The 17,283-nt window shown below is 41.9% G+C and overlaps 1 protein-coding gene across 2 annotated transcripts in view; it reads left to right on the top strand.

Annotated features, from left to right (window-relative positions):
- Positions 1 to 17,283, top strand: part of ASAP2 (ArfGAP with SH3 domain, ankyrin repeat and PH domain 2) — a 166,377-nt gene that overhangs the window by 38,508 nt on the left and 110,586 nt on the right. For both annotated transcript variants that reach the window (XM_077812548.1, XM_077812547.1), the window contains exon 3: positions 5,361 to 5,506. In XM_077812548.1, the coding sequence (XP_077668674.1) occupies positions 5,361 to 5,506 (146 nt within the window). The remainder of the gene's footprint in view (positions 1 to 5,360; positions 5,507 to 17,283) is intronic.

Genomic DNA, 17,283 nt, shown 5'->3' with positions numbered 1-17,283 from the left:
TGCATAAACAAACTGGGCAATTTTTTCATCAGTTACCTCTTTTTTTGTAATCTGCTGGTTCTTATCACAAACTTATGTATGGTTGTTTCTGGATGATGGAGATTTTTATTTTCTTTTTGCTACAGGTGATATACTGTGGCTATGTGACATACATGATGTGACTGAAACACTATCATTGGCAGATAACTCTGAAACTATAGAAAGTGATGGTGATTTTGAAGGTGTATAGTCTTCAGAATCCTGTATGTTGAGGATCGATTCTCCTAAACAAAATAAGTCAATGCAGTTATTTATTAGGATTCACATACTGCATATTTGTATTACTCATTACATTCACTGACGCTCAGTACTACTTTAAAGGTGAAATTGTAAAAGGAAGATCTGCCTGTTTCAGCTATTTATTTTTTATCACAAATGCATCTAAAATGATAGTACCATAAAGTAACAACTATATTTTTTGCTCAAACATGAGAGTTCAAGAATAGTCCAGTAGGAAGACAGGCAGTCCTTAAGAAAAAAGTATGAAATAAAAAGTTTACTCACCTGAGGATCCTGCATGTTCAGACATGTTCCTTTCATAGAATCATAGAATATCAGGGTTAGATGGGACCTCAGGAGGTCATCTAGTCCAACCCCCTGCTCAAAGCAAGACCAATCCCCAACTAAATCATCCCAGCCAGAGCTTTGTCAAGCCTGACCTTAAAAACTTCTAAGGAAGGAGATTCCACCACCTCCCAAGTTAACCCATTCCAGTTTTTCACCACCCTCCTAGTGAAAAAGTTTTTCCTAATATCCAACCTAAACCTCCCCCACTGCAACTTGAGACCATTACTCCTCGTTCTGTCGTCTGCTACCACTGAGAACAGTCTAGATCCATCCTCTTTGGAACCCCCTTTCAGGTAGTTGAAAGCAGCTATCAAATCCCCCCTCATTCTTCTCTTCTGCAGACTAAACAATCCCAGTTCCCCCAGCCTCTCCTCATAACTCATGTGTTCCAGTCCCCTAATCATTTTTGTTGCCCTCCATTGGACGCTTTCCAATTTTTCCACATCCTTCTTGTAGTGTGGGGCCCAAAACTGGACACAGTACTCCAGATGAGGCCTCACCAATGTTGAATAGAGGGGAACGATCACGTCCCTCAATCTGCTGGCAATGCCCCATCTTACACAGCTCAAAATGCCATTGGCCTTCTTGGCAACAAGGTCACGCTGTTGACTCATATCCAGCTTCTCTTCCACTGTAACCCCTAGGTCCTTTTCTGCAGAACTGCTGCCTAGCCATTCAGTCCCTAGTCTGTAGCAGTGCATGGGATTCTTCCGTCCTAAGTGCAGGACTCTGCACTTGTCCTTGTTGAACCTCATCAGATTTCTTTTGGCCCAATCCTCTAATTTGTCTAGATCCCTCTGTATCCTATCCCTACTCTCCAGCGTATCTATCTCTCCTCCCAGTTTAGTATCCTCTGCAAACTTGCTGAGGGTGCAATCCATGTCATCCTCCAGATCATTAATGAAGATATTGAACAAAACCGGCCTGAGGACCAACCCTTGGGGCACTCCACTTGATACCGGCTGCCAACTAGACATGGAGCCATTGATCACTACCCGTTGAGCCCGACAATCTAGCCAGCTTTCTATCCACCTTATAGTCCATTCATCCAACCCATACTTCAACTTGCTGGCAAGAATACTATGGGAGACAGTATCAAAAGCTTTGCTAAAGTCAGGAGATAACGTGTCCACTGCTTTCCCCTCATCCACAGAGCCAGTTATCTCATCATAGAACGCAATTAGATGACTTTCCCTTGGTGAATCCATGCTGACTGTTCCTAATCACTTTCCTCTCCTCTAAGTGCTTCAGAATGGATTCCTTGAGGACCTGCTCCACGATTTTTTCAGGGACTGAGGTGAGGCTGACTGGCCTGTAGTTCTCAGGATCCTCCTCCGTCCCTGTTTTAAAGATGGGCACTACATTAGCCCTTTTCCAGTCATCCTGGACCTCCCCCGATCGCCATGAGTTTTCAAAGATAATGGCCAATGGCTCTGCAATCACATCCACCAACTCCTTTAGCACTGTTGGATGCAGCGCTATCCATGGACTTGTGCTCGTCCAGCTTTTCTCTATAGTCCTGAACCACCACTTTCTCCACAGAGGGCTGGTCACCTCCTCCCCACGCTGTGCTGCCCAGTGCAGTAGTCTGGGAGCTGACCTTGTTTGTGAAGACAGAGCCAAAAAAAGCACTGAGTACATTAGCTTTTTCCATATCCTCTGTCACTAAGTTGCCTCCCTCATTCAGTAAGGGGCCCACACTTTCCCTGACCACCACCTTGTTGCTAACAAGAAAGGTTGTCTGAAGAAACCTTTCTTGTTACTCTTAACATCTCTTGCTAGCTGCAACTCCAAGTGTGATTAGGCCTTCCTGATTTCACTTCTGCATGTGTGAGCAATATTTTTATACCCTTCCCTGGTCATTTGTCCAATCTTCTACTTCTTGTAAGCTTCTTTTTCGTGTTTAAGATAAGCAAGGATTTCACTGTTAAGCCAAGCTGGTCACCTGCCATATTTACTATTCTTTCTACACATCGGGATGGTTTGTGCCTGCAACCTCAATAAGGATTCTTTAAAATACAGCCAGCTCTCCTGTCTTCATGGACTCTCCAATGGTGGGGCAGACCGCAGACAGTCAGGCATCAGTCTCACCTGTGTGGTAGCCTGCCGGAGAATAAACAACCCTTTCCCATCCACTAGGTGACAATACCGCATATGAGGGAAACTGAGGCACACACAATATTCATACAAAATATTTATAAAAAATTCCCACTCCGTCACAGTGTCATGTCTACTGCTTTCTCCCTGTGCACTAGGCCAGTTACCCTGTCAGAAGGAAATTTGTTTGGTTTGGCATGATTTTTTCTTGACAAATCCTTGCTGGCTATTACTTATCACCTTATTTTCTTCTAGGTGCAAATTGATTGTTTCAATAATCTGTTTGTTCTCATCCTGAAGTTCACAGCAACCTGAGCTGGAAAAACCCTATCTTAATATACATGCACACTAGATATGGCTGGAAAGCTGTGACCTGTGCACTGGGTGGTGTGCTGGCTGTAAGAAGTAAAGAATAACTTGAAATTGAAAATATGCTTAGTATAACTCATATTCACTCAGGCAGCAGGAGACTCCCTCTTGCGTCAACTACCAGAGTTGCCACCTTTGGACCATGAAGGTCCTGATTGGAGACTCGGGGGGGTAATATTATTTAGTACTTAAATTACCATAGGCCCCATCATGATCTGGGCGCTGTTATGCTAGGCAATGTACAGACATCTATAAAGAAACAGCCCTGATGTGAAGACCTCACAGTTCATCAGAATGATTTATGAATGGTGATGGAAGAGGAATACGGTCCAAGGAAAAAAATATTCATTATAGCTGGGGCCAGTAGCACTGCCTGTTGTTAATGTTGCCCGGCACTTCCCATCATTAGACTCCATTTTCAATTGCTTGTAATGGCCACATTTTAACAGTCTGGGGTGAAATTTTCTATGCTGGGTGTCTGCTTCCAGATAAATGTTTTGGGGGGGAATTTTTAAAAATTGTTTCATACTTTCATTATGAGATTCTTTTGCATTTTTTGAGAAGTTTTAACACCTCCATTGTTTGCAGTGGGCCTTTGAAATCATCAGGGAGAAAGCCCTCGGCTAGAGATGTCTTTTCTTTGTCCCTGAAATTCTGTTCGGGTTTGGCTACAAGATAAACTACTCAAATTGCTATTTCCCTAATGTGGCTTGTGTTCCTTAGGGTAATTTTGGGAATGTGCCCAAATAATAATTGATCATGAACCTTCTTTTCTAAGGCCAGGCTCATGCTACTGTTACACTCACCCCCACCGCACTCTGTACTCCGAACACCGGGGAGCATCTGTAGCGGGGAGAGGGGAGGGAAGCCTCCCCTCCAAACCACACCGCTCTTTGGACCTGGCATCCCTATTTCTGGGGCGCTCCATGGGGCAGAAGCCCCTCACCTTCCAGGGGAATGGGGAAGGAGAAGAAAGAAAACCAACCTTACATCTGGATCCATCCATCATGCCAGCGCCTCGTTCTCCTCCCTCCCTTGGATGGTGACCTTCTCTTGCTGCCAGCTAATGTACTTTGCTTAAGTGTTCGAAGTCTGAATCTTCAGCACTGCAGCACAAGATTCAAACCTTGCTGATGTTGCATGTTGGGTGGATATGTACAGTTACACATCATAGAATTTATTTTTCTCTCTTTTTAAAAAAACAAGGAAATTACATACAAAATAATGTAGTTTTGTTAATAAGGTTGCAAATTCAAGCGCTGGAAAGTTAGGAAATGCCCAAATGAATGTTGTCTGTGCGACCTTAAACCAGCCCTCTTGTGTGTATGCATTAGGCTGCACACTTCAATTACATGATTGCATACTATTTTTTCCCAAAGGACCTGTACCTCATTCAATATACAGGATAGAAGCACAAGCGGGCAAAATTAAGGCTGCAATGGCGACTGTAAATCAGGTGCTTCCTAGTTTTAGAGTGCTTAACTTGGCAAGCTAAATGTTCTTTAACATACTTTATTCTGTATGTATAAAATATAAAGTACAAGCTTCATCATTTTAAAAGGAGGTGACCAGATGGTTCAGCTCAGAACCTTTTCAGTTTTTAAAAAGTTGTGCACTTCTGTCCAGTTAGCTTAGCATCAATTAAATATGTTCTTAACACATTCAGGTAAGTTAGGCTCAAACTTTGTAAAAGGCTAAATACTGAAAAGGCCAGTAAGTGTGTGTTTTGGTGTCTAAGGTTAGACACAGATAAGTGGTAGACCTAACCAGTTAGTAGACTGGATACGAAATTAGTGTGTTCTTGTGTTTCATTTAAAGAATGTCAAGCTTTCTGTTTTGGATAACATGTATGCCTTCAATGTTTGAGGAATGAACATGCTTTTGTGAAGTGAATCACATAATATGTGTTTTGTTCTTCATTTCACTATCCCTTTGTGAACTTTCTGACTAATTTTATTTACAGAGTTTTTATCTCCCAGGAAACAGAGTGGGATTTCTCGGGTGGGGAAAATCATTGCGCTTTTTACAGATCTACAGTAAGACACGTGCCAGTGTTTTTAATCAAAGATCATAAACTAAATTTACTACTGAAGAATTATTTTGGTGCATAATCTAACAAACTTTATTTTTTAAGAAGTATTAATTTGAATGTATCAAGTTGACATATAAAGTAAGTTAATAAAGAGATTGTCATCTGAAAGTTCTGGAACTTTGTTTTAGCCAGTTGTAACTTTCAGTAATTTGTTCATGTAGCTATTGGAGTTAATTTTGCATTTGTTCTTTTGAAGCTCATGTGGAAAATGAAGAACAGTACACTCAAGCATTGGAGAAATTTGGAGGCAACTGTGTCTGTAGGGATGATCCAGATTTGGGAACAGCGTTTTTAAAATTTTCTGTGTTTACAAAGGAGTTGACTGCTCTCTTCAAAAATTTGGTAAGAAATGGTCTAGAATAAAATGTTAAGATTGGAACTATGTTAGGAAGAATTATACGTATAGAAGATTCAGGAATATCTAGTTCACGAATAAAACCACAACAATTGTTCCTGTTGAAGAAAATTCAGTGTTTTGGAGACCAGTATTTCTGACCTCCCTGAAAATGTCTGTAATCTTTTACTTGAACCAGTATGCCACAGCTCCACCTTCGCCTCCTTCAAATCCGTAATTGAAATATTCTTCTTTGAAGCCTATGAATCTTAGTGCTTTTCTCATGGAAGTGGACATAATCTCTATTATTAAACAACAGCAGCAAAAAAATATATTAAAACTGTTAAACTAACAAAATATTACTTATGTTCCACTGCTTGTTCATTCTGTTTTTACCTTCCTTTTATATATTGCCTTTGCATTATGTAATTGGACTGTAAGCTTTTGGAGAACAGATGGTTTTCTTACTTGCATGTAAAAAGCCTATCCATTCTTGGCACTCTGCAGATTATAAATAGTAATATATAGGGTTCAATTCTGCAAATGCTGAGCACATCAAGTGTTACTGAAGTCAATAGTAGTTGAGGGCACTCTGTGCCTTGCAAGATCAGGGCCATATTGTATGTGTTCTGCATGCACAGAGCGAACATGGGAATATAAAAACTTAGATTGCAAGAGGCAGATTCTTTGCCCACTCTGATGCTTTGTGTTGCTCAGAGGGCACAATCAGGGAATGAAAGCTGGCTGCATTCCCCTAGGATGGGTGAGTCCCAAACCCTCATAGAGCCAGGTAGAGCTAACTTTGATGCTACCCTCCTCAGGGGCCAGAAAGGAGGAATGGCCAGTGTGTGATGTGCTTCAGCTGAGCTCAGCGGGCAGTGGTCTTCTGGGGACAGTTGCCAGCTGATGTTATTTAGAGGAGCCTCCAGGCCATAACTGGCTCCCTGTGTGTGACCTGATCAGACTATTTTAAGGTCATTATGAGACTTGGTTGTAGGAGAGTAATTTCATCAACAGATTCATCTTTCTCTAAGCAAAACGAAAAGCAGTGTTTCTAAACCTTGTTGCTCTGTTCTGGCTTCTTGCTGTCAGTCTATTTTTCTTGCTTCAATTTATATAGATCAGAAATGCACATGTGATGAGTCAGTAGCAAAGTCTTTCATTCTTCTCGTTTTATGGTTCTAATTTTCCCTACTGGCTGAGTGCCACATATTTTTTCTTGTACAGAAACTTGGTGGCTCCTTCTCTTGTCTCATTATAATTATGTTATCTTACGTCAGGGGAGACTCAACGGATTCCAGCAGGTAGGCCTGCTCTCCCCTCTTCCTCTACAGCAGGTTGGTGAGGGATGCATCCCAATGGACAGCTCCTTTCTTTCTCCTGATGTGCTCCACCCTTCTGAGGTTTGAAGTTGTTTGCTTCCTGTTGATTTCAAAATGAGAACTGAAGACAGACACCCATTGTTATCTGAGTTTCAGATACCAGCAGGGAAAGTTTGAACTCTCCCCCAAAAAAACTGTTAAATGTCCAAGCAAGAAAAAACACATAAACTCTAAGGTTTTTTGAAAATCACTTATTTATAAACATGAATTTCTTGGACAGTATTTCTTTAATTTTTCCAGCCAGAAATTCATACCACTTGAATAAATTGTTCATGCTTCTGGAAGTATCCTACTTTGAAAATCATCTTCAAAAGAGCTTGGATACAAGTCGTTTTTTAAGTGGAAATTACAAGGGACTGTCTCTAAGGAGTGCTGTAGTATTCTGAAGAGACTTTGGATTCTTCTTTATTATTTAATTATTGGTATCTGTTTTATTTATACAATACAACATCGTAGCTCTGCATAATGCACATTTCATGTTTCTTTAGTCTGCTGTAAACTATACTGACCTGAATGTTTTACACACCTGGAATGTCAGATTGAAGTCCTTTCAGTACCTCCTTCCCCCATCCATGCTTCCTCTCCTCCCCCCCCCCCCCCCGAAAAATACCCTTTTAGTCTCTCCTCACTCACTGAATTATGTACAGTATGAAGAGATTTTGAAGCATTCTGCATCAAAAATGAATGTATTGACATTAACTTGGCACGCACTGTGTTTCAGTTGTAAGGAGTTTGTTTTATGCCATACAAACTGCTGCTGCAAGCCATTATTTTAATCACTTGTGTTCTTTAGTTCCATAAGGCACTTTTAAAAGATTTCTAAAAAGATGCTAGCAGAATGAGTAGCAATATTCAGGGGAGAGAGAGGACGTGCCCAGACTGGAACAGATGACAAAACTATTTACACTAGTGTAACTTGAGGCCTAGTGTTAAGCTTTATCTTGTCATTTATTTTGAATTTTCTTGATTTTTGATTGGAGAGCTATTGTGTTCTGTCAGCTTAACATCTGGGTTGCATTTTGGGGGCTGCAGTTCTAAAATGTTTCAATTAAAAAGGGAGAGATTTCCTTTAAATCGTTCCTTCATGTCATATGAATCTAGTTTAAAGATGGTCTGCTTTCACAGCTTTTAATTTTTTTTCTCTTCTGATGGAGAAGACCAGTGGCACCTTAAAGACTAACAGATTTATTTGGGCATAAGCTTTTGTGGGTAAAAAACCCACTTCTTCAGATGCATATGAAGAATTTTTTTTTAACCCGTGAAAGCTTATGCCCAAATAAATCTGTTAGTCTTTAAAGTGCCACTGGACTCCTCATTGTTTTTGTGGATACAGACTAACACGGCTACCCCTCTGATACTTGTTGGAGAAGGTTTCCCAAAGTACATGCTTTGCCATTATGACTTTAATCTTTTCATGGTCGTATCCAGGCATCTGGATTTTTAAACTTTTCGCTTCCTTACATCAGAAACTCTGTTTCTGGTATCTTGTGACTCAACTATACAGTGGCCAAGTTGAAGTTCAGGCCTTGGTATAGCTTTGATTGGGAGCAAATGAATTATGTGTATATTTGGCTGGATTCCTTTTGTATGTGCATTTTAAAATAGCTACTGAAGCTATAAGATTATATTTTTTGGAGAACTCAATTTTCCAGTGCTTTGATTCTTCATGTTTGGAGACTAGCTGTAAAAGCTGTGGTGGCATTTCTAGAGGGGGACTGAATTGCACATTAATATGCATTATTCCCTTAAAATTATCAGTTTTTTACATTCTCTGCTACATTGGTTTTTATCAGTTACTTATAGATGTGCACCTTTTTCTCCAGTACAGAACCCAGATAATCCATAGTAGAGCTCTGTCTACTGGCTTCTGTATTGTAACTCCAGTATACTGCTATAAAATTTCCTTGAGCTTTCTCTAGGTCAGAAATGGTCTTTAAGAAGTCCACTTGATGTTTCTTTTGATTCTGATAACCTAGGTGGGTCAGTGTTCCTTTCCAAAAAATATCTTTCTTGGCATACACAATGTTGTTCCTTGGTGGTATTTTTCTTTGATGGCTTGTTTGGCATTCATTCAGTTAGAATAGTAGCCTCAATGGTGTGGTTTGGTCCTCAGTATACTTTCCCTCCTCCTAAGTATCCAGTGGCCTTTTTAGCCTTAGTCTGTTTGTTTATTAATTTTGTGTTTTTTGTAAATTCAGTGCTCATAAAAAGTACTGGATTGTAACCACTAGAATCTGAAATCTTCACTTTACAGAAAGTGCTGAGGACAGGAGGAAAAGCTTCCATATGAGGAGTAAATTAAAAATACTAGTATTATTAATATACAAAGGAGAAAAGGGTCAATGTTTTTGCTACATATTTTGGCCTACCAGGTGCTCCTATTTACTTTTTCCATAATACAAAAGCAAGAGAGCACTCATTGAACTTAAAAGGTAACATGTTTAAAACTGATCAAAGGAAATGCAGTTGTACAGTGTATACAATTAACCTATGACACTTGCTCCTCTGCAAGATATTGAAACAAAGAGCTTTAAGATTTTTTTTGTGTTGGTTTTTTTGTTTTGTTTTGGTTTTTTAAAGTTCAGGTCCTGTACTTGCAAATGTGCATAGCTTTACAGGTATGAGTAGTCTGCTTAATGTCAGTGGGACTGCTCACATATGTAAAGTTAAGCGTATGTGTAAGTCTTTGCAGGATTGGTTCTGATTCTCCACCTTGTTAAAAAATCATAATTTCCTTACTTTAATGGAGTTACTCCTGATCTCATTGGTATATGCGGACAGAGAACTTGCTAAAGGATCATGACACTGCACTGATGGCTGTTTTTAAAATGTGCATCATTATTCTTTATTTGAAAGAGCAGCATGTCATTGAGTCAAGTGAGGTATGTGAATATGATGACTGATCTTGATTCAGCATCTCAACAAAATTTACTGAAGTTGCAAACACTAGTGAAAACAGAGAAATGACACAAAAGGTCCTAGAGAAATCAGAAATTAACATGCAGTTCAACTTGGAAATTGATGAGTAATGATGAGTGTTCTGGGGGAGGAAGTTTATAATAGAGAGCAAGGTAAGACATGGTCTTGCAATGGGATATGATGACAAAAAGGTGAGTGCAGTTGTGGGCTGCCTATGCAGAGAGGTAGTAATCCCTGTTTATATGGCTGCAACTACATCTGGAATATTAATATCTTTACCAGGAAGAAATTGACAAACTGGAAGGAGTTCAGAAGAGAATTACAAATCATCAGGCTTTATGAAGAAAGATTAAAAGGGTTAAACATGTATACTTTGTCTAAAACATAACTAAGAGATGTGGAGGAAAAAATACAGTAGTTACCAGATAGTTGAATTATGTTAATGACAAGGAAGGAGAGGAAATTGGGATCCAAGTAGAAGCAAAACTTGCTCATGCTAAAATTTCTTAGGCTAAGCAAAAGAATCCCAAGGAAAGTGGTGGAAGCCCATCATTTAGACATTTAAACTTTGACTGGACAAAAAGTTAGAAAATATACTGTAGGGAACTATTGGCCATTGGCTAGGGTGATGGATTAGATTACTTAAAGGTGCTTTTTCTTCTCTTAACATCTAGAATTGTAATCCTCATATTTTTGAGCACAAATTGATAGCTCTCGTCAGGAAGAAATTTTCCGTCGTAGTATTTCACTTAGGTGCATGGGGGGGGTTGCATTTTCTAAAATGTACTGTGTGATTTATTTTTTTAAATAAAATACTTTCATCTTGGTTGATTTTCTTCAATGCGTTTTCTTTTACTATATAATTAATTTTTAAAAATTCCAAGGTCAGGCACACAAATTATATCTTGACAGTGGTGTAATATTTCATTGTTGTTCATTTCCTGTTGATGTTAATTGGTTTTGTGCTGCTAAAAACCTGCAACACTAGGAAACCTGTTTTAAATTTTTCAAATAAATAGTGCTTATCTTTAGAGAAAGGGAAGTTACTTAAGCAGTGTAATGCATTAAGCTATACTAGCAGTTATTAATGAACACCAGTGTGCTTTGGTGTGTGTGAAGCCAATGGCTGAGTGCTATCAACACACCAAGAGTAGAGAAGTGGTTAATAACCATAAAATGCACACTTAGAGTGCTTGATTCCAATTCACCTGGATCAATTGGTCTTCAGATGTCTTTAAGACTGTGCCTATCACAACACATCTGCCATTCTTTTTGCACTCTTGCCTTTTTTCTCCATGTTCATCCGAAACATTTAACAATGTCATCTTCCCATCTTCTTGGAGGCCGGCCGGGTGGTCTTTTCTGTTCTCTTGGGTACCACTCAGCTATGATTGTGGTCTACCTATTGTCCATGAGCCATGCTGTGTGGCCCGCCCATCGCATCTTATTATGTCTGCTTTCCACAATGATATCTTTCACACCCCTGTGTTCTCTGATCATTTCATTTGGGATGCGATCCAGAAGGGAGATTTCCCAACATAGCTCGTTCCATTGCCCTTTCAGCTACCGACAGCTGCTGCTTTTCTCTCTTTGTCAGTGCACACGTTTCACTGCCGTACAAGATGGCTGGCAACACTGTTGAATTAAAGATATTTGTGCGTGTGATTTTGTTGATTTTTCCTTTGAGGATGTACTTGATGGAATCGAACGCACACCATCCTGCCTGAATCCTTCGCGAGAGTTCTCCGTTCAGGTCTTGGCGCATATTGACTTCTTGGCACAAATATACGTACCTTTCCACTTCTTCAATTTCTTCTCCTGCTACCATTATTCTGGCTTTTCGTAAGACGTCTGGTCGCATGTATTTTGTTTTACAGAGGTTCATTTTCAGGCTGACCTGACTGCTTTTCTTGCCTTTATAGCATGCTCAGCAGTTGGTTGATGCTTTCGGCAATTAGCACGATGTCGTCTGCGAATCTGAGATGAGATAATCGTTCTCCGTTTATGTTGACACCACTCCTCCAATTGATCTTGTTCATAAGCATTTCGAGGCAGGCAGTGAATAGTTTTGGTGAAATTGTATCTCCTTGCTTCACGCCTTTCTTGATAGACATGCAGAGGTGAATTTCGAGGAGAGTAATATCTGTTGTGCATCCAGTATTTGCTTCCTTCAACAAACTGATGTATTGCGTGTTAATGCCCTGCTCTGTGAGTGCCTTTAAAATTGCGTTAAACTGGACGCGATCGAAGACTTTTTCATAGTTGACGAAAGCAATGCACAGCGGGAGTTTGTATTCCCTCGCTCTTTCTAGGAGCTGGCTAAGGGTAAATATATGGTTGGTCGTGCTGAAATTTCTTCGGAATCCTGCCTGCTCTCTTGGCTGTTGTTCATCCAGACTCTGTGAAAGTCAGTTCGTTGTCACCTTTGTAAAGAGCTTGTAGATGTGAGAGAGCAGGCATATAGGGCGGTAGTTCTTAAGCTTTTCTTGATCCCCCTTCTTGTGCAGCAAGATGGTATTCAACTCCTTGCAGCTTGATGATATTCTTCCTTCTTCAAGATGTTGACTGAATCTTAAAGCGAGGGCCTTCCAAAGTTCATTGCCTCCTGCAGAAATAATTTCTGACCTTATTCCATCTTTGCCTGAAGCTTTTTCCTCCTTCATCTGGTGTAGTGCGCTTCGGACTTCGCTGACCGTTATTGGGGGGATGCGTTCTTCTCACTGTTGGAGCACTGGGAGAGGGACATTGGTTCTTGATTTGAACAGTTCTGTATAAAAGTCCCTGCAGACCTCCTCCATCCCTGCTCTGTCAATTACTGTCTCTCCATCCTTGTTCTTTAGTGCAGTTACGCTCAGTCTATACTGCGTCAATTCCCGCTTCCATGTCCTGAGACTCTTGTGTGGTTCAGCTGTTTTGAGGAGCTTTTCTTTCTGGAAGTTCTCAAAGTTGTCCTTCAGTTTTCGCCGTATAAGCTTGCACAGAATGGAGTACTCAAGGTTGTTATCCGAGCTCCCTTTTCATGTTTCTCCGCTTCTCCAACAAGCTTTTTGTTTCGTTTGAGATTCTTCCCTTTGCCTCCTTCGGCTGATTCCAATTATAAAACATTTAAAAGCACATTTGGCGTATCCCTATTTGTGTATCCAAATGGTTTTTCAGTGAAAAGTAATAGACATTTTTGATTAGGATGTGTGTTTTATTAAACAAAAACTATTGAAAGTAGTGCAGGCTTTAAGGTTTTGCAGTCCTGTCTTGAGTAAACCTCTACTTTAACTAAATAGATGGGTTACCCAAGTAAGGACATCAGGATTTGGCCCTATGATTTTAAATTAGCTTAGTCCTTTTTCCCTGTGCAAATGTTAGCTTGGCTATTACATCTAGTATGGCTTCTGGCAGCTGAGTGAAAATAAACATTCTCCTGCCTGCCACCTTTTCTCCTCCCTCCCAGCCTTTTCCAATTTGTGAACGTTAACTTACTACCCTATCTCTGTCATCTTATCTGGTTGGAAGCTGTCACAGGAAAAACTGTGTGGCTGCCAAAGCAGCGGTTTTAGAAGTGGAAACCAGGTCAGTTGTGTGGTGGTTTTTTTTGTTTTTTTTTTTTTAACGTGGAAGTTGCCAGTTCTTTGGCACCAGGGGCAACTGATCTTGCAACATCCCTGAAGCACTCCCAGACCTCAGAGTGTCTCCTTTCCCAACAACTTTTAAGAAGTTAGAGATCAAAATGTAGAGGTAACATACTGACATTTGTTGGGTGATTTATATACTTTTGTGTACATTTTAGGATTATCTAGAATGGGAGAAGCAGCAAAGCAATGCTTCTTTACTGTGCTAAAACGGGGAGACGTTTACATAAAACTGTTTAAAAAAGCTATTATAACAAAAACAGTAAAGAAAATTTAAGATTTTTCTCCTGCATTCCACCTCTTGATTTATGGATATGAACAAACATTATTTATCTGTTTTAGGTCTAAACAATGCATGCATTTAATACTGCACATCTACCAGCCAATATACATTTAAATTTACTTTACAAAAATAAGTAAAAGAGAAATGTAAGGGATATAACAGGTAGTAAATAATATAAATATAAGAAGTTAAGAAACAAAATATTGGAGGAATACAATTAAGTCAAACGTTAATACTTTCAAAAAGAAACCCTATTTTATAGTTTTTAATTCATTTGAAAGTCTTGAACTAGAAATAAGTGCATATATATTCTCTTCTAAAGTGTCTACATCCATTGTACCTAAGCACTGCTCATGAAAGCAGTCAGAACTGTCCTGAAGGGCAGTCAGTGTTCTGTTTTGCTCTTTGTTTAAATGTTGGCTTCTGCTACCAGTTTTTTCTGTTCTGATTCACTGAAGAATGCACTGGTGAGAGGGTGAATCTTGTAGGGGGCTCTGGGCTGAGCCTGGGGCAGGGGGTTGGGGTGCAAGCTCTGGGAGGGAGTTGGAGTGCAGGAGAGGGTAGAGGGTTCTGGCTCTGGGAGAGGGGCTGGGGCCGGGGTTGGGGTGCAGGAGGGGGTGCAGGTGCTGGCTCAGGGGGGTCAGAGCTGGGGCTTGGGGTGCAGGGGGGGGTTTGGGGTGCTGGCTCTGGGAGGGGGCTCAAGGCTGGGGTTTGGGGTGCTGGCTCTGGGAGGGGGCTCAAGGCTGGGGTTTGGGGTGTGGCCTCCCACCGGGCAGTACTTACCTCCAGCGGCTCGTGGTTGGAGGTGCAGCATGGCTGCCACTAAGGCAGGCTCCCTGTCTACCTTAGCCCCACGCCACTCCTGGAAAGTTCCTGCGGCCCCTGGGGGGGTGGGGGGAGAAGGAGCAGGCGGAATGTGGCTCTGTGTGCTGCCCCTCTCAGCAACCACCGCCCCCGCAGCTCCTGTTGGCCACAGCTCCCCATTCCCGGCCAATGGGAGCTGTGGGGGTGGTGCTTACAGACAGGAGCTGGGGCAGGCAGGGAGCCTATCTTAGTGGCAGCCCCGCTGCACAGCTGGAGATCGCGATTGACTGGGAGATCCTCCAGGATCGTCCAGTCGATCAGGATCAACCAGTTGGTGATCACTGGTTTAGACTACGAAAGCATAGCTTGCTAGGTTGGATGTAGGATGATGATATTTCGTCGGATAAAATCCTAACAAAGATATGTGATTTCTCTGGTAGCCTTTCTGTGTCTCTTTTTTCCTTGTGAAGTCTTCAGCTGTATCCAGGGTTCATGTTCATCACATTTCTCCCTTTATCCCTTAAGGGTTTGTCTGGGTTGCAGAATTGTTCAAGTAATTGTCCCTATTGTATTCCTCTGTGAGTTATGCATGCACACTATATGTCTGGAGCTGGAGAATTTGCAAGTATTGTCCATTGGTACACACGTACACCCTGGTTTACCTCGTGCCTCCCTCTAAGGAGAGAAAGGGAGGAGTGGACCGACGGCTTCTCCGGTGCCTTCTCACTGCCACATGGTCTGGGTCAGAACTTTCAGGGTCCACAGCTTTGGCTTCATTCTACAAAATAAGAATTGTCTAGTCTGTAAATAGTTGTAACAGTTTTAATAGCTTTTAGACTTTAGTGATTTATATATCTATTACTGTTAGATTAGGCTCCCAAGGCGACTTCTCCCCCCTTTTTCTTCCCCCCCCCCCCATATGCCCTGTATCCTGTTTGGGTACCAAACTATACCCAGGACACTAAGCTTCAAACTCTATGCTTCCTGCCCGCGATCCTTCTTAATCAGTGATGCCCATCTGCTCTGTCTGTACTGCCTTGGGGAAGCCCACATCACAGTGAGGTGTGGTATCTGTTGATTGTTCCCCAGCGTACCCGATAAGGGCAGGAACTCTGTCTCCACAAATACCTCATGAAGAAAGCCATGAGGCTCCAATTGGACGCAGGCCAGGGTCACCCCCGCCTCCCCCATTACATCTACATGATTCAGCAAGCAGTGCGCTTCCTGTTTATGAAGTCTAACTCTGGTGTGAGAGAATCTACCTTCACAGCCCTCACGGGGCGGGGGTGTGTCTCATCAGAATGCACTCTCGTAAGCATGAGACTAAGTCTTCTTGTAAATCTACTTCAATGAGGCTGGTTTAGACTGTAACCAAGCTCATCAGCTCGGCCCATGAAGACTTAGGCTGTCCTGAATCCCAGAGGCCCAACTAGAAAGCCCATAAATGAGTTCCATTGGTACTGGACCGAGTTCTGTTGGTACCATCATCCCTGACTCCTCCCAAACCTCAGGATCCATCAGCACTAAGTCCAATCACTGTCAACTTTCAAATACCGTCCTCCTCGCTTGGTCTGATGGCTTGAACAAGCAGAACTCCTCTTACACCAGAGAGATATGAATCCATTGCCATCCCATGGGACATTTTTGCTTTCCCAGATCTGGAATCACCTCCTCCGTCTGTCTCCAAGGAGATAATATCACCTCCAAGGGAATCACTTGTCCCAGCTGAAGAATACATCTCCCCTCTAACAGCACATTTGGTACCGCCACTGGAACCAGAATTAGCCTTCTTTTCATCGGGAGATTGTGAACCACATGGTGAATCTTTCTTCCCCTACTCTGTGTGTCCTCCACCACCCAAAAGACCTGCACCTCCTCTGACTCAGAGCTACTGGTACCCCATGCCATGGGGGCACCCGTGACCAGCTGTTGACTCCCCCTTTGGCTCTACTGTGGGCCTTGAGACAATACCTCACTGCAGAGTTTATCCAATATGCCACTAAGTCACCTTTTGCCTCCCCTCTAGGGGGAGACTCAGATCTTCCCCCAGATCCGACAGATGCTATGGATCTGGAACATGATGCTATGGATCTGGCAGTTCCACTGTGGCCAGCAAGACTGTTATCCTTCCCGGACAAAGCGGTGACTCCTACATCTCCTCTCTTCTCCTCCCCTCTCCCCTGCTGATGACTTCAGGCAGTTCCAGGACTTTTTGCACAGAGTTGCTGGGGAGCTTCAGATTCCTCTTGAGGAGATCCAGGACTCCCAACACACACTCTTAGACATCCTCCATTTATCCGGACCCAACAGTATAACTCTTCCCATTAAAGAAGCCATACTGGAGCCAGCTAGGACAGTTTGGCCCACCTGCGCTCCTGCCCCCCAAAGACCAGAGAAGTGTTATTACGTGTCAGTCAAAGGAGCAGAATTTTTGTTCTCTCACGCAGCTCCCAACTCACTGGTAGTCCATGCTGCTTCTGAAAGGGCTAGGCATCAACATCCCTGGTCTATTCCTGCTGATAAAAATGGCATACACATGGATCTGCTGGGAAGAATGGTCTTAACATCCAGCCTCCAGTTCATGATAGTCAATAGCCAGATCCTTATGGCATAGTTCAAAAAACCATATTTAGCCAAGTTTGTGGAGTTTACAGCTTTCTGCAACAGAATAAAGCTCATTTTCAAGCTCTGATAGACTAAGACAAACTGATAGCTAGGACCACTCTCCAATCGGTGCTGTTGATACTTTCTCTAGAGCTATGGCTACTGCCAAC

Source organism: Eretmochelys imbricata, chromosome 3, assembly GCF_965152235.1.
Source record: "Eretmochelys imbricata isolate rEreImb1 chromosome 3, rEreImb1.hap1, whole genome shotgun sequence".
In the NCBI taxonomy this organism is placed as follows: Eukaryota; Metazoa; Chordata; order Testudines; family Cheloniidae; genus Eretmochelys; species Eretmochelys imbricata.
This window is presented reverse-complemented; position numbering and strand designations above follow the sequence as displayed.